The sequence below is a fragment of the Mesitornis unicolor genome, unplaced genomic scaffold, assembly GCF_000695765.1.
Source record: "Mesitornis unicolor isolate BGI_N332 unplaced genomic scaffold, ASM69576v1 scaffold8217, whole genome shotgun sequence".
Taxonomy (NCBI): Eukaryota; Metazoa; Chordata; class Aves; order Mesitornithiformes; family Mesitornithidae; genus Mesitornis; species Mesitornis unicolor.
In genome coordinates, this window is record NW_010198324.1 from 14,146 (window position 1) to 31,239 (window position 17,094).

At 51.8% G+C, this 17,094-nt stretch overlaps 1 protein-coding gene across 1 annotated transcript in view; it reads right to left on the minus strand.

Moving 5' to 3' along the window:
• Nucleotides 1-10,852, minus strand: part of LOC104544283 (disabled homolog 2-interacting protein) — a gene marked incomplete at its 3' end in the record, with an annotated part of 24,994 nt that extends 14,142 nt beyond the window's left edge. Inside the window, exons 1-3 of the mRNA XM_010189108.1 lie at nt 10,703-10,852; nt 4,760-4,858; nt 2,455-3,009 (exon numbers count right to left, since the gene is read on the minus strand). Coding sequence (XP_010187410.1) covers nt 2,455-3,009; nt 4,760-4,858; nt 10,703-10,846 — 798 coding nt within the window. The remainder of the gene's footprint in view (nt 1-2,454; nt 3,010-4,759; nt 4,859-10,702) is intronic.
• Nucleotides 10,853-17,094: the final 6,242 nt, after the last annotated feature.

The following is a 17,094-nucleotide window of genomic DNA, read 5'->3' on the forward strand; positions in this document are numbered from 1 at the left end:
AAAATAAATTAGAGGCTGCTGATTGCCACGTCTGTGCTCTCCAGGGCAGAGGTGAGCTCTGGAGGGGTCATTAAGGGGCTCTCGGCAAGGCACAGGGACAGCAACCCACCTCCTGCCCCTGCAAGCTCCGGAGGGTCACCGGGGGACGCTGCCCCACGGCCACTGCACACCAGTGCCGGACTGGGCCGAGCAGCTCACTCAGCAGAGCATGGGACCCGGCCACACTCCCCACAGCCTCAAACCTCATCATCCAGCTCTGGTACCATCGCTGCCCACAGGGATCCGTCCTCCTTCTCCTCCCGGGCTCTGAACCCCATTTCAAAACCGGCCATGCTCTACCTGGGGCCGTGGGTGCTTCATTTCCCCCTCAGCATCGCCTCTGAAGGAGTAGTGCTCGGCCACAGGACACCACCCATGTCCCAGAAGCTGGGCTGAGCTCATTAATTTATTTTCTTTACCTAACTGCTGCTTTTCCCCTTTCTCTGCTCGTCCATCCCATGCCCACGCTCCAGTAACTCCTGTTGCTTCAGCGGCTCCCTGAACCCTGCACCAATGCTGATGGCAGATGACAGGCGGGGAAAGCAGAAGCTCCATTTTAAGGGGAAATTCGTCAACTCTGTTTACTGTTTGCCGTGTCCCCCGTGTAGAGCCTCTGGGATCTCGAGCGCTGATGCAGACGTGTCTAGAAACACCCTTGTTCCTTCCGGAGCCTCTCCAGCACCGACAAGAAGAGGGATACGGCAGGAGCGGTGACAACGGCTCTCAGCCGTGCCCACATGTGATCTGTGGTGACTGACACCGTGGTGGCGCCTGAAGATCACACATCAGAGCCGTGTGAGCCATGGAGAGTGTCTTCCATGGCAGCACCATCCCAGTAAGAGCCCTGGCACCAGTGCCACCATGGGGAGGAGCGGTGCCACACACTGATGGTGTCCCCAGCATGAGGAGCGAGGAGGGGGACACCTACAATGCTTGTGTAACCACCGAGCGTTATCTCAAGCCACTTCTGTCCCCTCTGAAGGCAATACAGCCATGGGGACCAGGACCAGGGAGCCCTTCCCCGCGCTGCCGGGGTCCACTGCTGCTGCTCAGGATCAGGAAGGTTTTAAGGGCGCCATTTTCTCAGCCTCTGCCATAGCAGGCTTGCAGCCTCGCAATCCTCTCAGCGAGCTTTGCCTGCCTTGAACCAGAGCAGGAGGCCACTACACTTCTCTGCGTGACAGATGGGAACTAAATCTGAGCCACGGACCCTGCTGTGGTCCCAGACGGCTGCGGAGGAAGCAGAGCCTTGCGACTGCCCCCATCTCTGCAGCACTGCAAAAGCTCTGGAAATCTTGCCCTGCCCCAGCTCCCCCTGCAGAAGTCGGGGAGGTGTTAACAGAAAAACGTCGATGCGTTAACTCCTGCAGTCCTGGCACCGGGACTGCCCACCACGGCCATGCTGTGGCACCGGGGACGCGCAGTGAGGAGGATGCTGCCTGGCAATCGGGTCACACCACTCCACACCCCCTGTGCCAGGGACACCAGCGCTTGTCTGCGCTCTCCTGCGAGAGGTGTTTCCAGCTCTGTTCACCCTGCCTGCACCCTGAGAGCACAACCAGGAACAAACCCCACTCTCCATCTCCTCCTGACCTGCTTCCTCCCTAGACACAGTGGGGGACTCCCAGCTATGAAGGATGTTCAAAATGGTTCACAAAACCTGAACTGAATAGACTCATTTGCCTGGAAAAGACCTTTAAGATCATCGAGTCCACCTCTCAAGGTTGGCTGGCACCAAAGCCACAGCGAGCACTGCCCTGGGAGTACCTCAGGACCCTGGGCTTTCACCTCCCCTCATGCCTCCCCTCCAAAAGCACCAGACCCCAAGGACCGAGTGCCGATGCAGACCATGCGTGCCCGTGGGCAGACCTTGCTCTGAAATTCTCCAGATACTGCTCGCTCCCACGCGGCTCCCACTGTGCTGGGTGCTCAGCGCAGGAGCACGGTGACAGGGAGCAGTGGAGCAGGGATCTGCTGGGATCCCATAGGGACACTCAGATCTGCTGGGATCCCACAGGGACACTCGGATCTGCCAGGATCCCACAGGGACACTCGGATCTGTCAGGATCCCACAGGGACACCCAGCGCTGCTCAGCTCATGCCTGCGGTGCTCATATCTCATCCCTGCAAACTGCCCTGCATGTTTGTGCCTGTTTATGAAGCCAAAGCCTGGCCCCTGAGCCTCCAGAAGGAGAAAGAAATGACTTGGCTAGTACCCTGTGGTCCCACCAACCTCTTTGCTAATTAAGCAATTGGCGCTGCACATGCTACCTTGTTTGTAATTCAAAGCAAAATTAGAGCATATTAATGCTGGCCAGGCCTGACGCCCACCCGATGCGGTGATTTCCAACAACCCCACGCAGCAGTCACTCCCACGGTCTCCAGTGGGACAGTGTGGATGATGAAGGGCCTTACCTTGGCCTTGCCCGTGCTCTGCAGGATGTGCACCAGTGCGGACGCCATCTCCTCCTTGTTCTTCACGCTGAGTGAGGGCTCCAGCACCGAGCACAGCACCATGTAGTTGTTGGTGATGTACTCAGCAAACTCCTTGTACATCTCCATGGGAAGGATGCTCATGCTCTGGTAGCGCGACTTGATGCGGATCATGGGCCCCGGGGACTTGCCCTTCCCTGGGTTGGGGCTGACCACCGGGTACCATTTCTCCACAAACTGCCGGCCTGTGACCGAGCTGACGGGGATGTTCACTTGCCCGATGAAATTGGTCTTGTCCTTCTTCTTCTTCTTGTCAGTCTCTTTGTATAAGTGCACTGCAATGTTTTTGAGCGACGGGAGGTTATTAAATTCAAAGTGCTCCCCCCAGAAGACATTATCAGTTTTCAATTTACAGGTAGTTCGTGCATAAAGAACGTCATCCAGGCATAATTCACACAAGTACTTTTTCTTAGCTGGCAGGTCCTTGGCTTCAATAATCCATAACTTTAACATATTCTCTACCCTTCTGCTGTTGTCCTGAAAAAAAAGATGCAAAGAAAAAAAGGTCAATAAAAAACCACAAAGAGAAGCACAACAAAACTGGAGATATGAATTAATTATTTCGGATGTGCTAAATGAGCAGAGGCTTAATTACATTTTATTTTAAGGAAATACTGGCTCTCAGGAATTTGCATAATAACGCTACTTATGCTAATTTTCCAAATATCACCGTGCTCTCCGTGTCTGTTGGTGCCAATTAGTGTAGTGAACAAAGCAGATAAAACCCCTCCAAATCATCAAGGTACCATTTCCCAGGCACTGCCAAGAGGGCTGCAGAAGAAACCGAAAGAACCTCACCCATCATTAATGGCTTCTGCAAAACAAGCTATGTTCCAGGTACCCTGCAATCACCTCCTCTTTGGTACAGCTGCTTTACAGAAGAGCACATTTTCTTTAGGGTAACAGAGCAACAATAAAGGGACGTGAACGCACACCCAAGCATCACCTCATCCATGGCTGGAACACAAACACCTCTGGCAGGGAAAGCAGCATTTCCAAAACCTCACGGTATTTTAGGGCAGAAGTCCAGAGCATCCAACTAAAACAACGAGTGGAGTTATGGGAGAAGGAGCAACTTCCACAGGAAAATCATGACAGTCCAGAAACAGAAGTTTAGCTTGGGTATCTTTTAAACAGTGACAGAGCAAAGGGTGGTGTGGGCCTGTAAGAGCTCCCCAGCGAGGCTGGAAGCACATCCAGGGGCACTGGCCACAGGAGTGACTTAAGAGAGACAGCACTTGATTCTGCAGTACCTGCTGCTGTTTGGACACCCCTCACTGAAACAGCGAGAAGTTTAGTTTGGGTATCTTTTAAACAGTGATGGAGCAAAGGGTGGTGTGTGTCTGTAAGAGCTCCCCAGCGAGGACTTAAGAGAGACAGCACTTGATTCTGCAGTACCTGCTGCTGTTTGGACACCCCTCACTGAAACAGCGACCGGGGCTTGGCTCAGCCTGGGCAAACCTTTCTGCTGGAGGCCACAATGGGGTACTGTGGGCTCAGGAAGTGCACACAGGAACTGTGCAAGAACACTGAATTCCTGACAAATATTGGGTCAGATACTGAGAGTTTATTGTCTACGAACCCAAACAAAGGCGGAAAGTCAGCCATCAGTTAATGGCATGTTTGGAGATGAGGGCACACTTCCAAATGAATTTCCACTGGACACTGCATCCTAAAGCCATAGGGATGTGCCCAGCCCCAACTCCCATTTCCAGGGCTTTCCTCACATAAGTGTGACCACACAAACCTCACATAGCTCTTTCAGACCAGTACTTGCTGCGATGGGCATCTGCGTTTCTCCATAGCTAAAGCAGACGCTGCAAGCACTACCAAAGTCAGGAATTGGGATACGTGAACTCCTGAGCCTACTCAGTCTCATAACCTTGCTGTCAGCTACCTGTCATCTGTCCTAGGGCTTCTGGGAGGTGGAAAGCCCTACGTAAGTAGCGAGTACCATCAGTAACAAGAGCAAGGCTGAAGATTCTTCAGGTCTGATCAATTCTTAGCAACAGCTGAAGCAGCACGCGCTGAGAAAAGAGGCAAAGAAGTAATTGGCACTTGCCTGTAAATATAATTGTGGAAGAAAGCAATACGGAAAAAGGCTGACCCACAGTTACACTTACTCACTAAAATGACAATACGTCCCCCGCTGCTACTATGTGCCGGGCTATAAAATGTAATAACGAGGAACTGAACTATAACAGAGGCAATTCCTCAAAGCCACTACCTTATTTGGGTGCACGGCACGCCGCAGGTTTTCCATCCATTTATCTCGCTCTGCTGCAGAACGACACGAGAAGCACTTACTTCCTGATGAAGTCGTCACCTACAGGGAAAGGAACAGGATTATGTCTTGACCAGCACACTGCAGACTGCCATCTGGGGGGAGAAGGGGGGTTAGGGAAGATGCTAGTGGATTTGTATTTTTTTTTAAGTAAACAGCTTTACCCAAGCATGAAGCAACAGCCCCTAAGGCGAGTGGAAAAACAGGGCAACTCTGTATGTCACAGAAATAATCACGGAAGCAAATTCCAATTACTTCTCCTCTTCCACACCAGAACACAGCAGATGATGGGCCCCATGCATGCGATGCTTTAAACCACCAAGTTCCACAATGGAGGGAGTGCAGATCCTCAGATGAACTGAAGATAAACTGCAGCCCCTTGGCGTTCCTCCAGACCCAGCTCAAGGCTGGTGGCAGCACCCACCCATTCCTTCTTCTCAGTCGACATCAGGCTTGGGGAGGCTTTGTACCTTCCCCCTCCATGTCCCGCTGCTTCTGAAGACCACGCTGTGATGACCATGAGGTCCAGTACACGCAGCCCCTCCTGGGACATTCCTTATCACATCCCTACAGACACATGGAAACTCAACCCTGCCCAGAGTCCACCGAAGCCCCAGGATGGCAGGCACCAAACATTTCTGCCTCTTCACCACACCAAGCATCCTTGGCATCAACCACTGTGCCAGCACCTTCTCACACACTTCGCTTCCACCAATTTCAAGCTGCAGAATTCTTTCCAAGTACTTCATTAACTCACAGCGTTTGTGGTGACTCACTGCGCGCTGGGCTATTGGCTTCTGGGAGACACCATCTCCTTTAATTCCTCGTATCTCCCAAAGCTGAACCTGCTCCTACAGCAGAGCTGGCACTGGGGACGATCTGACATTAGTGAACCTCAGGGACGCACTGGACACATCCCCGGCCTTTGAACACAGACCTCTCCTAACCAGGATGAAACGACAGAGGCCTATCTTGTCTTTACACAGCAAAGGCAAGAAATCCTTCAACCCTCGATACCCCAGGAGCTTCCTCCTGCAGGCAGATACCTCCCTGCCCTTACACGCTTTCAACCCTGTCCTGTATAACTATACATTCTTCTGAGCACACGTTACCTTCTGTTTCCAAGAAAAGCTGCATGACTGCTGACACGGTGCTGGACCCTCTTAACACCGAATTACAAATACAAGGACTCCAGAAGTACCACCGAGGAACTGTTTTTAAGAACAGAAGACAGCAGATGCACAGTAAGCAAGCATCCAGATGGCTCCATCGATCCGAATTTCCAAGGTTTCAAAGCCATTCTCCAGACAAGAACCCAACAGCTCAGACCTTGGGCCCTGTCTTATTTGACCCAGCTAATTCAGCTGCAAAAGACTCGAAATCATCCACGCTCAAGTCCAAAGCATCAAAGTCCTGACACTACGGTACAGCCACAGCGCCCCGCAGGTGTCATGGACGGGTTTCTGTACCTCACACAGGGACAAACGCTCCACCTACACCTGGCCAAGGGTCACATCCAACAGATTGCTCAGAAATCAGTCCATAAAGCTGGAACGGGTCGCACCTTTCAGTAAACCACACCACTCCTCCACTGCCTCAAAGGCCATTTCTCACCTGGCTTTTTGTTCACCTCTTTGGTTTGAATGGGAGTTTGGTGTACAAGTGCATCTGAAAAAAGCGTTCTCAGCTCAGGAGAACTCAGTAGGAAACTTGGAAACTTCCATAAAGCAGAATTATGACTCTGGTTGCTGTTGAAAGATGCTCTGTTAAAGACAAGCTCTCCCTGGTGACACACATGGATCCCCCAGCTGCCTAAAGGATCCACATCCAAATAATTATGCACCAATAAACAAGCTGTCCTTCTATCCAATCTGCTAACTGCGATTTTTTAACAGCTATCTGCTATGTGGAATATCTAATATATTTTTTGCCACACTTAAGGCAACATATTGAGTTATCATGGTAAAATTTAGGGTTCGGTTCCAAAACAATTACCCATTAACTAATCACTCAAAACCTAAAACCTCTGCAACTGCTGTACCCGAGTGAGAGAAGGGGAAGATCCTCATGTGTCAGACATGAAGCCCTCTTGATCTGATGGGAGCTGAAGGTCGTGTCTACCCTATGTGACCAAAAATGCGACTTTCCCCAGATCTGCAATAACATCTCAGCTTTGAGCTCTGACCTAAGCATCATACGGCATTAACCACCTTCATGAGATATTAATTACCTTGATAAAGAGAATATTCTGGTCTCATACAGATTTGGGATATTCTAGAATACTGTTAATGTATGGGATAAACTCAATTAATAAAACTCATTAATTTCTAAAATGTTACTTATTCAGTCATTATTCACAGCCCGCGGATGGGTGATCCCTTAAGTCAGACAAAATCTTGTCATTTTAACAATGTTGTAGGTACAGCACGGGCTCCTCAAAGGGGAGAGGGAATCTCCCTTGAGGGAGATTAGAGGGAATCTCACTGGATGGGACGGGAACGGAGTTACTGAAGATTTCAAAGATTTTGGGAGGACAAGGGGCTCAAGCTGGTGAATGCCCCCTACCCAAGGGCTGAAGGGCAAGCAGTGCTGCCAGGGGCAGCGCCGTGACGGCTGCTGGGGGTGTCTGCAGGGCCACGCGGTGAACATTTGCACAGCTGGGCTAAATTTAGTGCAGATAAATATAGCCCTGCTGATTCTCCCTTACTCAGGCAAGGCCAGGATGAGGTGATGCGGTTTCAGTGGCATTGGAGCAGTCACCATTGTCCTTCTCCTGCCCCGTGGCCCCAGCCACGTCCTGCCACTGTCAGAGCTGAGCAATGGGACACGGCTGGGGTCTGCCTTGGCAGACACAGAGCCATTTGGACCCAAAAACCTCAGGACCCCACCAACAGCAGAGCCAGGGATAGGCTGGGCTCCCAGTATCCTATACTGGGCTCCCAACCTCCTGTCCTGGACTGAGATGACTGCTCTGTATTCAGCACACACAGCATATACAGTGGTACTGGGAGATTGTGCTGACTGGGAGGTCTCATCAGGAGAAAGAAGACGATGATGAGTAATTTAAAAAAAAAAAATCAATGAAGAAAGCAGGTAAATACTGACTGCCAAGCACTCAGCAAGTCAGGAAAAAAAGCAAGTTTCAGAGAACTAAATAAGCAGGAAAAGCCAAGCGCAGCGTTTGAAGCAGCGCTGCATTAGTGCCGGCCATCCCTACCCCGGCAGAGCCCAGCTGAGGGGGAGCGGAGCTGAGCACGTCTTAATGCAGCTCCATTGAGCGAGAGGAGAGGAACAAGTGCACTGCACCTTCCCCCAGCCGGCTCCTCCACACCAGCCACTTGGTTTTTTCCGCTGCAGATGGCTCTGGCACCTCTCGCTTTTGTCTCCGTTTGGGTGCGTTGCCAGGTCTCGCTCCAAACCTGCCCTCCTCCACGCGGCTCCATCTGCAGCCGTGTCCAACCCTGCCCTCCTGCTTCCCGAGCCCCCAGGGCTGCAGCTCAGTGAGGAGGACCTGTGGCTGCTTCTGGAGAAGCTGCTGCACGCTGCTGGTGGTGAGGGACCCCAATCAGCACCCCAGATGAGAACTAAGGGACAGCAGGAAGCTGGCGATGGGAGCAGTCCACCGCCCAACCACCCCATCACAAGGAAAAGGTTAAGAATGGTGCAAGGCTGGCACTGCCCAACAGCAGCAACGCTTCGCTTCTCAATTTGAGACAGCAAACGTGGCCATTCCTGATGGATCTCCCTAGGGAACAGATCCAGGATAGCTCCAAAGTGTGGGGAGAAGGTGTCATTCCCAACCCGCAGCACCTTCCCTACCCACAGTGCAGAGGATGCCCTGGCTCCCCTTGCCTCCATGACAGGACCTTCTCACTTGACACCTCTGAGTCAGGGCCCCTTTTCCAGGACTTCAGCTGAGCTTCTCACTCTTGAGACCCACCCACAGCAGTGTCATGGCTCTTGGTCACCAGCTCCAGTTTCCCTTTTGGCCCCATGCAGACATTACCCAGTTTTCCCAGTTCCAGGCCACAGGACCCACCACGAGTTTCACTGCTGTTTGCTGAGCTTCCACTGAAGGTGGCAGCGGTCCTCACCAAGTCTTGCCTGGACTTTCAGATACAGCAGTGCTGAAGGACGCGGGATCACAGGCCGCAGACGGGGCCCTCAGGGTTGTGTGATTTTGTCACTCAGCTTTCGCTATTGCCTGACACAGAGAACCGTGGGATAACGTTGGCTGTGCCAATGCACAGGGGCTTTGGAAGGGCTGGGAGCTGCTGCTCAGCCCATCCCACCACACGCTGCTCCTCGGCCCGGGCACGGGGCACGGCTCAGGCTCGTTCAAAGGGAACACCAACCCATGTGGTCACTGCCCACCAGGGACCCTGGGAGATCTGCAGACTCCTTTCAGTGCCCACCTCACCCCAGTCTGAACGGGGTCTCTGGAGACACACGACCAGCGTCTGAACACGATCTGCCATTGCGCTCTCACCTCAGCCCTTCCCACTGGAGCTCGCTGATGAGTAAACACCAGCCACAAATCAATGTCCCTTTTGTTTTCTGGAAGTCTTCCTTTCCTCTGCAGGATTTGCAGAACAGCAATTAACACGCTCTTTTTTATAACTCTTCTTTATCCAACTCACTTAAAACTAAAATTTTCTTCCTCCTTACCAGTGCATGACCTGTGTAATCTCCCTCCCGTCAACTTTCTACAAGTACTGTTCATATCCCTTCCTCTGCTCCTGTGCGCCGAGCAGAATTGGTAAACAACTCTTCTGTTATGGATGTCACATCTATTTTCCATCTAGCTTCATTTTATCTTTCTTGAGTGGCCTGGAATAGAGGCCACATAATTTACAAAACTGCTCTCCCCCTGACCTGCCGCACTTGCTCAATTCCACAGCGAATGAGCAGCACTGGAAAATATATATATACCTCAGCCCACTGCAGAGTTCACGTCTGGGGCTGCTCTGTGTAAGGCTTCTGTTGTGTTACCCGCTTGTGTTTTAACAAATGTACATTTTAACTCATTTCTCGCAAAGTGTGCTAATCTTAAAAAAATCTTAACCTCCCCAGTCTGACTCCTCTTGGGCAGTGCCCACTGCCCACCCAAGGAAAGCTGCAGCCCCATCACCCCCGAGCAGCGTGATCCAGCCACAGACACACGGTCTCTCTGCTCTTCGCTGTCCCAGTACAAACCAGTTACCTTCTCTTCACAGAAACACAAGTATTGAGCACCTTATTACTGTAAGAAACCCATTTCCAGTTCCATATCCAGCCACTGCCATAAGCAGTAACACTCGGCCATCCACGATGCAGGGCAAACAATCCCCCAGACATGCTACGTTGAATTATCCAACTCCAGACTGGACTGCGTGTGCCCTACCACCTCCTGCTAGCACAGACCTAACCCCACGCCGTAACAGATGTTTAGAAAAACCTGAATTACTCACAGATTTTTCTATTTACCCAAACAAGGGAGGCTTCAGTTTCCTAGACAAAGTCCTCCACACTCCCACTGCCAACAGCAGGCTATCTTTGTGACCACGAGCAACATCTTTGTGAGCGCCGGGTAGGGATCAGCACTTTCCGATATCCGTATGAACATAAACTACAAATTTATGCTCTGCTAATATGCAGCCTTACACTTAAACACCTGCGCCAGCCGCAAGCTCTGCTGCGACAGCGGTTACAAGGCAAAGAGCTCGCTGCTCTGATTTTGTGGGTATGATCCTCCTTGGTAAGAAGGAAGTAATTTTCTGCTTATGAAATGGTCTCTGAGTAGCGACTCAGAGCAGAAATGTTCTGTAACAGTGAGAGTCCACGATGCAAACCCACACCTGGCTCCCAGGCAGCCTCGTCACGCGGCAGGAATGGCCCGAACTTTACCTCAAAGCAGAAGTCTTGTCCTAGGATGCTGCTGTGGACCGGCTTGATGACCACTTCTTCCTCCATGCTGAGATCCAGAGCCTCAACGGCACTACTGGGACTGAGCAGAGACTCGTGGGAGCGCGATTCTTTCAGTCTCGGCATTAGATGGGATCTGGAGGAAAAACGCAGCTGAATCAGTGGATGCTTTCCTTCCCCGAGATGTTATTCAGCCCATCTGTTAGCAACGACTGCACCATATTCCTGGGAAGTTTCTGCCACGAGCTCACCAAGGGTCCAAAATAGCTGGGACTGATACACTGTCCCATTTGTAATTTGGTGAGCGGGTTCTACTACAGGGTGTACGTTCATGTTTGCATGCGTGTGGGATATCCCGTTAGCATCCCACTTCATTTCACGCTGTTTCACAGCACCCAGACCCTCCCGACAGAGGGGGGGAATCAAAGACAGATCTCCCTGACACCCCAGTGCATACGAAGCACGCCTGGGGGGCGGGTGGCACCCTTCTCCCCCGCAAAACGCACACATCTGTATCACAGCTGCAGTGCCCCCGGTAACCTGAGGGCTCGTGTGCTCTCTCCGACGGTCACGCGCGTCCCCGGGATGGGGACGGTACGGGAAATGAGGTCATGATAGCCCCATCGACTGATCTAAATGCTCCGGAGTCCCACTGACAGCATTTAGCAGCGGGGAGCCTGCAGACAGCGAGCGGCACAGCATTTCCGAGACAGCCAATACAATCAATGGGGCTGTGGCTCTTAAAGCAAAGCCAGAGCTCATGGGGGGGGGGGCAAAAAAAACCCAAACCCAAAAAAAGAGAGCTAGGTAGGGAGAAACACAGCAAAACCGTAAAGCGGGAAGGGAAAAAATAACTTGAGAGGAAAGGGAGCGGTTGCCTTCTCTATACCCTCACTGTGTAAAATGTTCCTATGTCCACCAGCTCACAAAAGCTCTGACCCCAGTAACTCTGACCTTTAAAACCTCTGGCGAGCACTTTAGGGTGTGCCAAGGACACCACGTGTCCACCAGCCTACAAAGAGAGTACGACGCCTTCTTTAACGGACAAGAATAAGGAGAGTTTGGGATATTCTCAGTGGGGTCTTTTATGAGCAAAACAACGCTCCCAGTATGCTCTGATTGCTTTCTGTGTGTTGAGTTTTGTCGTTCTCGAGAATGAAGCCAACCAAAACACGGAGAAATGTCAATAGTGCATGCAAAATTCATAGCTCCCAGTGCACTGCAGGCCAAGCTGAAGCTAGAAAACAGCAAAAGGAGAATCCAAGATAAAGAGCAGCAGACGATCAGCAGGTGCTTCTCCAGATTTGCCATTAAGCTTCAGGCCAGGGATGAACCCCCAGGCGGTAAGGGACCAGCCCGCAGCTGTGACCAACCCACGCTGCCCGAGGCCTCGGGGACAGCACAGCCCCCAGACACCTCCCTGCATCTGCAGGGGCTGGCAGCCAGCAATGGCTGTGGTGGTACCTGCTGAAGCGTCTGCAGAAAATATCTCTGTATTTTATATATATTATACGTAATATATATATTTGTGTATATAGAATATATTTTTAAAGTATCTTTTTAAAGACAACAATCTTTGTCTCAGTGGGCGAGCACCAGCCCTCGGTGTCAAAGCCTGGGGTCGCACAGCCCCGTGCTGGAGCAGAGGCGGTGGCTGTGGAGCAGCAGGCTGGCTGTGCCATCTGCCATTCTCTGCCTGCTCACCCCGCACCTCTGTGGCGAATAAACTGATCTTTAGGCACTGAGCACAGTTGTCTCCCAGCACTTTGTGGCAATTTCACACTACTTTCACAGAAAAGGGCCCATAACCCTTTCCCCTGTATGACACTGTAAATTAATACACGCAGAGAGATCACAGAATCATGGAGTGGTTTGGGCTGGAAGGGACCTTAAAGATGACCCAGTCCAGCCCCTGCCATGGGCAGGGACGCCTCCCATCACCTCCCATAGACCAGGCTGCTCCAGGCCCTGTCCAACCTGGCCTTGAGAGGGGGCTCCCCAGCTCCTCCGGTGCCAGTGCCGCACCACCCTCACAGGGCATCAAGCACAAAATCAAGGCATTTATGGCAAATCTTATTTCCATATTTTACAGATGAAATCAGGAAAGTAACCAAGCTGAGGCTTGTATTTGTGTTTGGACAAATACAAATATTGATAATGTAAACCCACAACTCAGGAATTACAAACTGCAATACACCCACATCACCGAGCCGGACTGTTTCATGCTGGCCTAAGAATTTTTGTGAAAACAAAACAAGTCGATTTTTCATTCAAAACTACTGCAGCTGCAAAGCCACGGGTGGGAGTGCAGATGTGCAACACGAAGCATTACCGCGGGGGAGTTTCTCAGGACATATCATGTTCTCACCAGATTCAGCAAATGCGTATTTATATTCCTCCATACTATGCCTCTGGGAATCCCAGAATTACCGGGACTTTTTTGGGGCAGGAGTTATTTGTCAGGTTCTTGCCTCAGCAGGGCCTGCTCCCCAACGCTTTTTGCGCCCAAACGGGCGATCAGACCCAGCCCAGGTCCACAACAGAAAGGGTTTTCACCAGATGCTGCACTGCAGGTCTCAAACCAGCCCTAAAAGTCCCAGCATCTGCCTGCGCATCCAGAGCTAAGAGGGGAGATGTCATTAATTAGGGGCTCTCGTTTGCCATCTCAGCTGAAGGGAGCAGAGATCTCTGCCTGGGCAGAGCCTCCTGGGGCGAGGGGACCCCCAGCACCCCCACAGCCAGCCCTGATGCCGCAGCGTTTCACCCCGGCACGGTCCAGGGAGCCAAGTGCAAGAGGGGCCCTGCACCACCAGCCTTAAAAGGACACTTTCATCTCCAAACCCCGTTGCAGAGCAGAGAGCGTTTCCCATGTCCTTTGGCAAGGAACGTGACATTTGCGGCAGGAGGCCATTTACTGGAAGATGTTTGCAAGTCCCTGTCGCGGCTCCCACAGACTTCCCTTTGTGTTAACAGCAAGGAAAAGGTCCTGCCAGGGCCATAGCTGCTTCCCTGACTCAGAGGGTGACGGCACTCTTACCAAAAGGACCACTCAGGACTTTTGGGCAGGGAAAACATAAACCAAACGCATGTGTGCTACCATGAAGCCCCTGGAGCGATAACATCTCTGTCTTGTACTGCATCAGGCCATAAAATACCTGAAGGGCTTTGTCCAAAGACAATTTACTGGACAATGTTTGGCAAGTGCTAAAAAAACCCAAAACAACCCAAAATGTCAGCAGGGGATGGGTGCTCCTCAGCTCTGCCTGCATCCCCCTGGCGTGGCCAGAGAGCAGCGTCTATGGGGACAGAGACACCAGAGTCCCTATAAGCTCGTGCTCTTCCTTGGCCATCCCAGAGCCATCCAACATCCAACATCCCACCCAGAACATCGCTTGCTTACTGTGTGCACGCACTTCATGACGACGGAGGCAGGCTGTTCACATTCAGCTCCCTGCCATCGCTTTTCAAAATGCCTACCCAATTTCTTGCTGCAATAACTCCCTGTGTACTCCCGATCCCATCCTGGCTTACGTGAGCTGATTAAACTCGGTTCCTACACCGTTGTTTCAACATGGTAGGAATAGCCAGCTGCCCAGAGACATCTCGCAGCAGGAAACCCTCTTTCCTAACAGCACATCCAGTTCCTTTTGCCACGGGCCTTGTTTAAATCCCTTTCTACTTGCCTAAAGTTCAGCTGAAATGAAGGGGGATGAAAAATCTCATAAAAGACCACATTAGTTCGAAAGAGAAATAACATTACCGCTACCGGCACTGACCTGAAGAGTCCTGCAGAGAGGCAGCCAGTCTCTGGTTATTAAAGAAAGAGGTTTACTGCCCACGAGCAACAAGAGAGGACTGTTGTGCTAAATAATAAAAGTCATAAAACATTACCATGTGAAGGGATGCTGTCCCCCTCCACCTGCTTCCTCCATGGGCAGCCAGAATTAGGGATGTGAAACATGACCAGGCTGTGAGAGCCCACCTAACCTGGCCAGGACCTCATGGACTGCAACAAAGACTTTGGGGACAGAGAAAAGAGCAGGGAGGGACAATCCATCCTTTCCTTACCAAACTTCAGGGCTGTGGTTTGATGATGAAAATGTTCCTGATACTTTTGAGAGACAGAAACAAGCAAGGAACCCGGCTGGAGAGCCGCACAGGGCTGGAGCAGACACAAAATTTTAAGCTGAAACAACGAAAAGCCTTTCGTAAAACTCCTACTGCTCTGCTGAGAGCACAAGCAGATTGGAGAATTTCAGAGGAAGCAGGCACTGAGCTGAAGATGTCCATTAATGCAGCTGTGGAGTTGGCCGTCGCAAGGTGAAAGCCTCCCTGCTGTCAGAGGGATGTGATCTCCTAAATCACAGGTTTGACTCTGCGACATGTCTCCTGGTCAGCAAGCACTCCCTACACATGGCTTTTTGGGGGCCGACAGCTCTTGCCAGCTAGGGATTGCTTTGGGGCAGTCCCTACCCTCTTATCAGCACCCCCCAAGTCCAGGGGGTCCTGCTCGCTCAAACACAGCGGAGCAAACCATGAGAGCCACACAGGGCACAGAGAGAACTGAAATCAGTCTCCAGCCCAGGGATTAGGTTTTGCTGTGACTGAGAACAAAGTGGACAACTCCACCAAATCGACCTGCAGCCTCGGATGGGAGAAGGGTTTTAGCAGTCGCAGATGGGAGCAAATCGCACACCATCCTCTGCCGGTTGCACCACGGGCAGCAAAATCGGGTGCTGGGGAGCTCTGCTGTGCTGGGTACTAACCAGGACTATGCTCCCTGCAGAGCCCCAACGGGCCCAATGGCTGCACAGCTCCTCCCAAGCCCTCCCCTTGCCTCATCAGCATCGCCTGGGTGACCCCCCCATCCCGCCTGGTGCTGACTTCCTGACCTCCTGACTGCTGCTAGGAGTTCTCAGCCATTCCTCCCCAGGGCCTCATCCTGCTTCAACTCCACAAATAAATACAAAAGCGATGTTATGGGAATAACCAAGAGCAGCAGCACAAGAGCACTCCACATTTCCAGAAGACGACAGAATGGTTTTTTTTCAGTAGGATGAAGTCCTAGCACATCCTCATCCATGTTCTGCCAACCTGAGCTTTCTCCCGCAGTTTTCTCACGCTGGCCGGAGCGGAGGGGGATGCTCTGCAGCCTTTGGCGCTCTCTGGGCCGCAGAAAGCATCCCGCAGCACGCTGGCGATGGGAAACTGGTGTCACGCGTTCCCCTCGCTAACGCAACGCCTTTGCTGAGCAACACAAAGGACATGTAATTAAACTTATTAATTTTAGATGTTATCTGTTTTTAGATTGTTCTCAGTTTTAACTGGCAGCAGAATTAATTACATTCAAAAGGACTTTGTCAGCTCATATCAGGTTCCAAATATTTTTGCCAGAGCAAACCCGAAGGGCGATTTTAACCCGTGACATTCACCTGATCGTGGATATTTCTTTGTTTAACTGCAAAGTGTGGGTATTTGCCTGTTTAATGTGAAACCGCCAAGTCTGTCAGTGACAACCTGCAGCTCCAGCACGGCATAGCCAGCAAGGACGCTGACAGGGTTTGTATCGTGCAAGATGAGAGAAACTGCAAAAGCAAGCAAAATGCCTCAAGAGGAAGAAACAGAAGAAGAACTACCTGAGTTTCAATAGTAAAAAATGCCGTCAAGGAGCTACAGAAGGAACCTCTCCCTCCTTCCCAAGAGCAGAACGGCACCACCATCTTGCTTTTAACAGAAACTGATGCTTTATCTGAAACACCACCTTTCCTTATCACATCAGGCTGAGCTCACACACCTGTGCACATCTGGTACAGGCAGCGATCCACCCCCTGGGGTCCAAACCACAGCACAGCCCTGAGGGCTGCCCATTCCCACAGCACCGGGAGAGGGTAGGGATGGCAGAGCCCCCAAAACCACCTCGGGAGCCTCCAAGGAGGCCCAAGCAAAGCCAGGCCATATGGCTGGCCCCAAGCCCCCCATGCTCTGTCACCAGCCCCGGGGAAGGCACCGCCGAAACCCCCAGTGCCGCTCCCCAGCTGCACCCTGGACTCGCACGTTTCCACGGTGGGGATGAAGGACTTGATTTTTAGCACTGAAATTTTGCTTAACGTAACTCCAGAATCAGGGCAAGAAACGCAAAGCAAGGCAGGATCTCCCCTCCTGGATGAGCCAGGAGGAAACTGGGCTCACAAACCCCCTCTCCCTGGCTCCGGAGCCCGGCCATGGGCGGCTGCCGGCGTTTTAATAAATAACGCTGAAAACAAATTCCTAACGCAGGGAATCATGGAGGGGAGGGAGCGCTGCTAAAAATAAAACAACCCGAGCGGAGGAGCGGGCCGGGAGCAACCGCGGGGACCATCCCGGCACCAGACCCA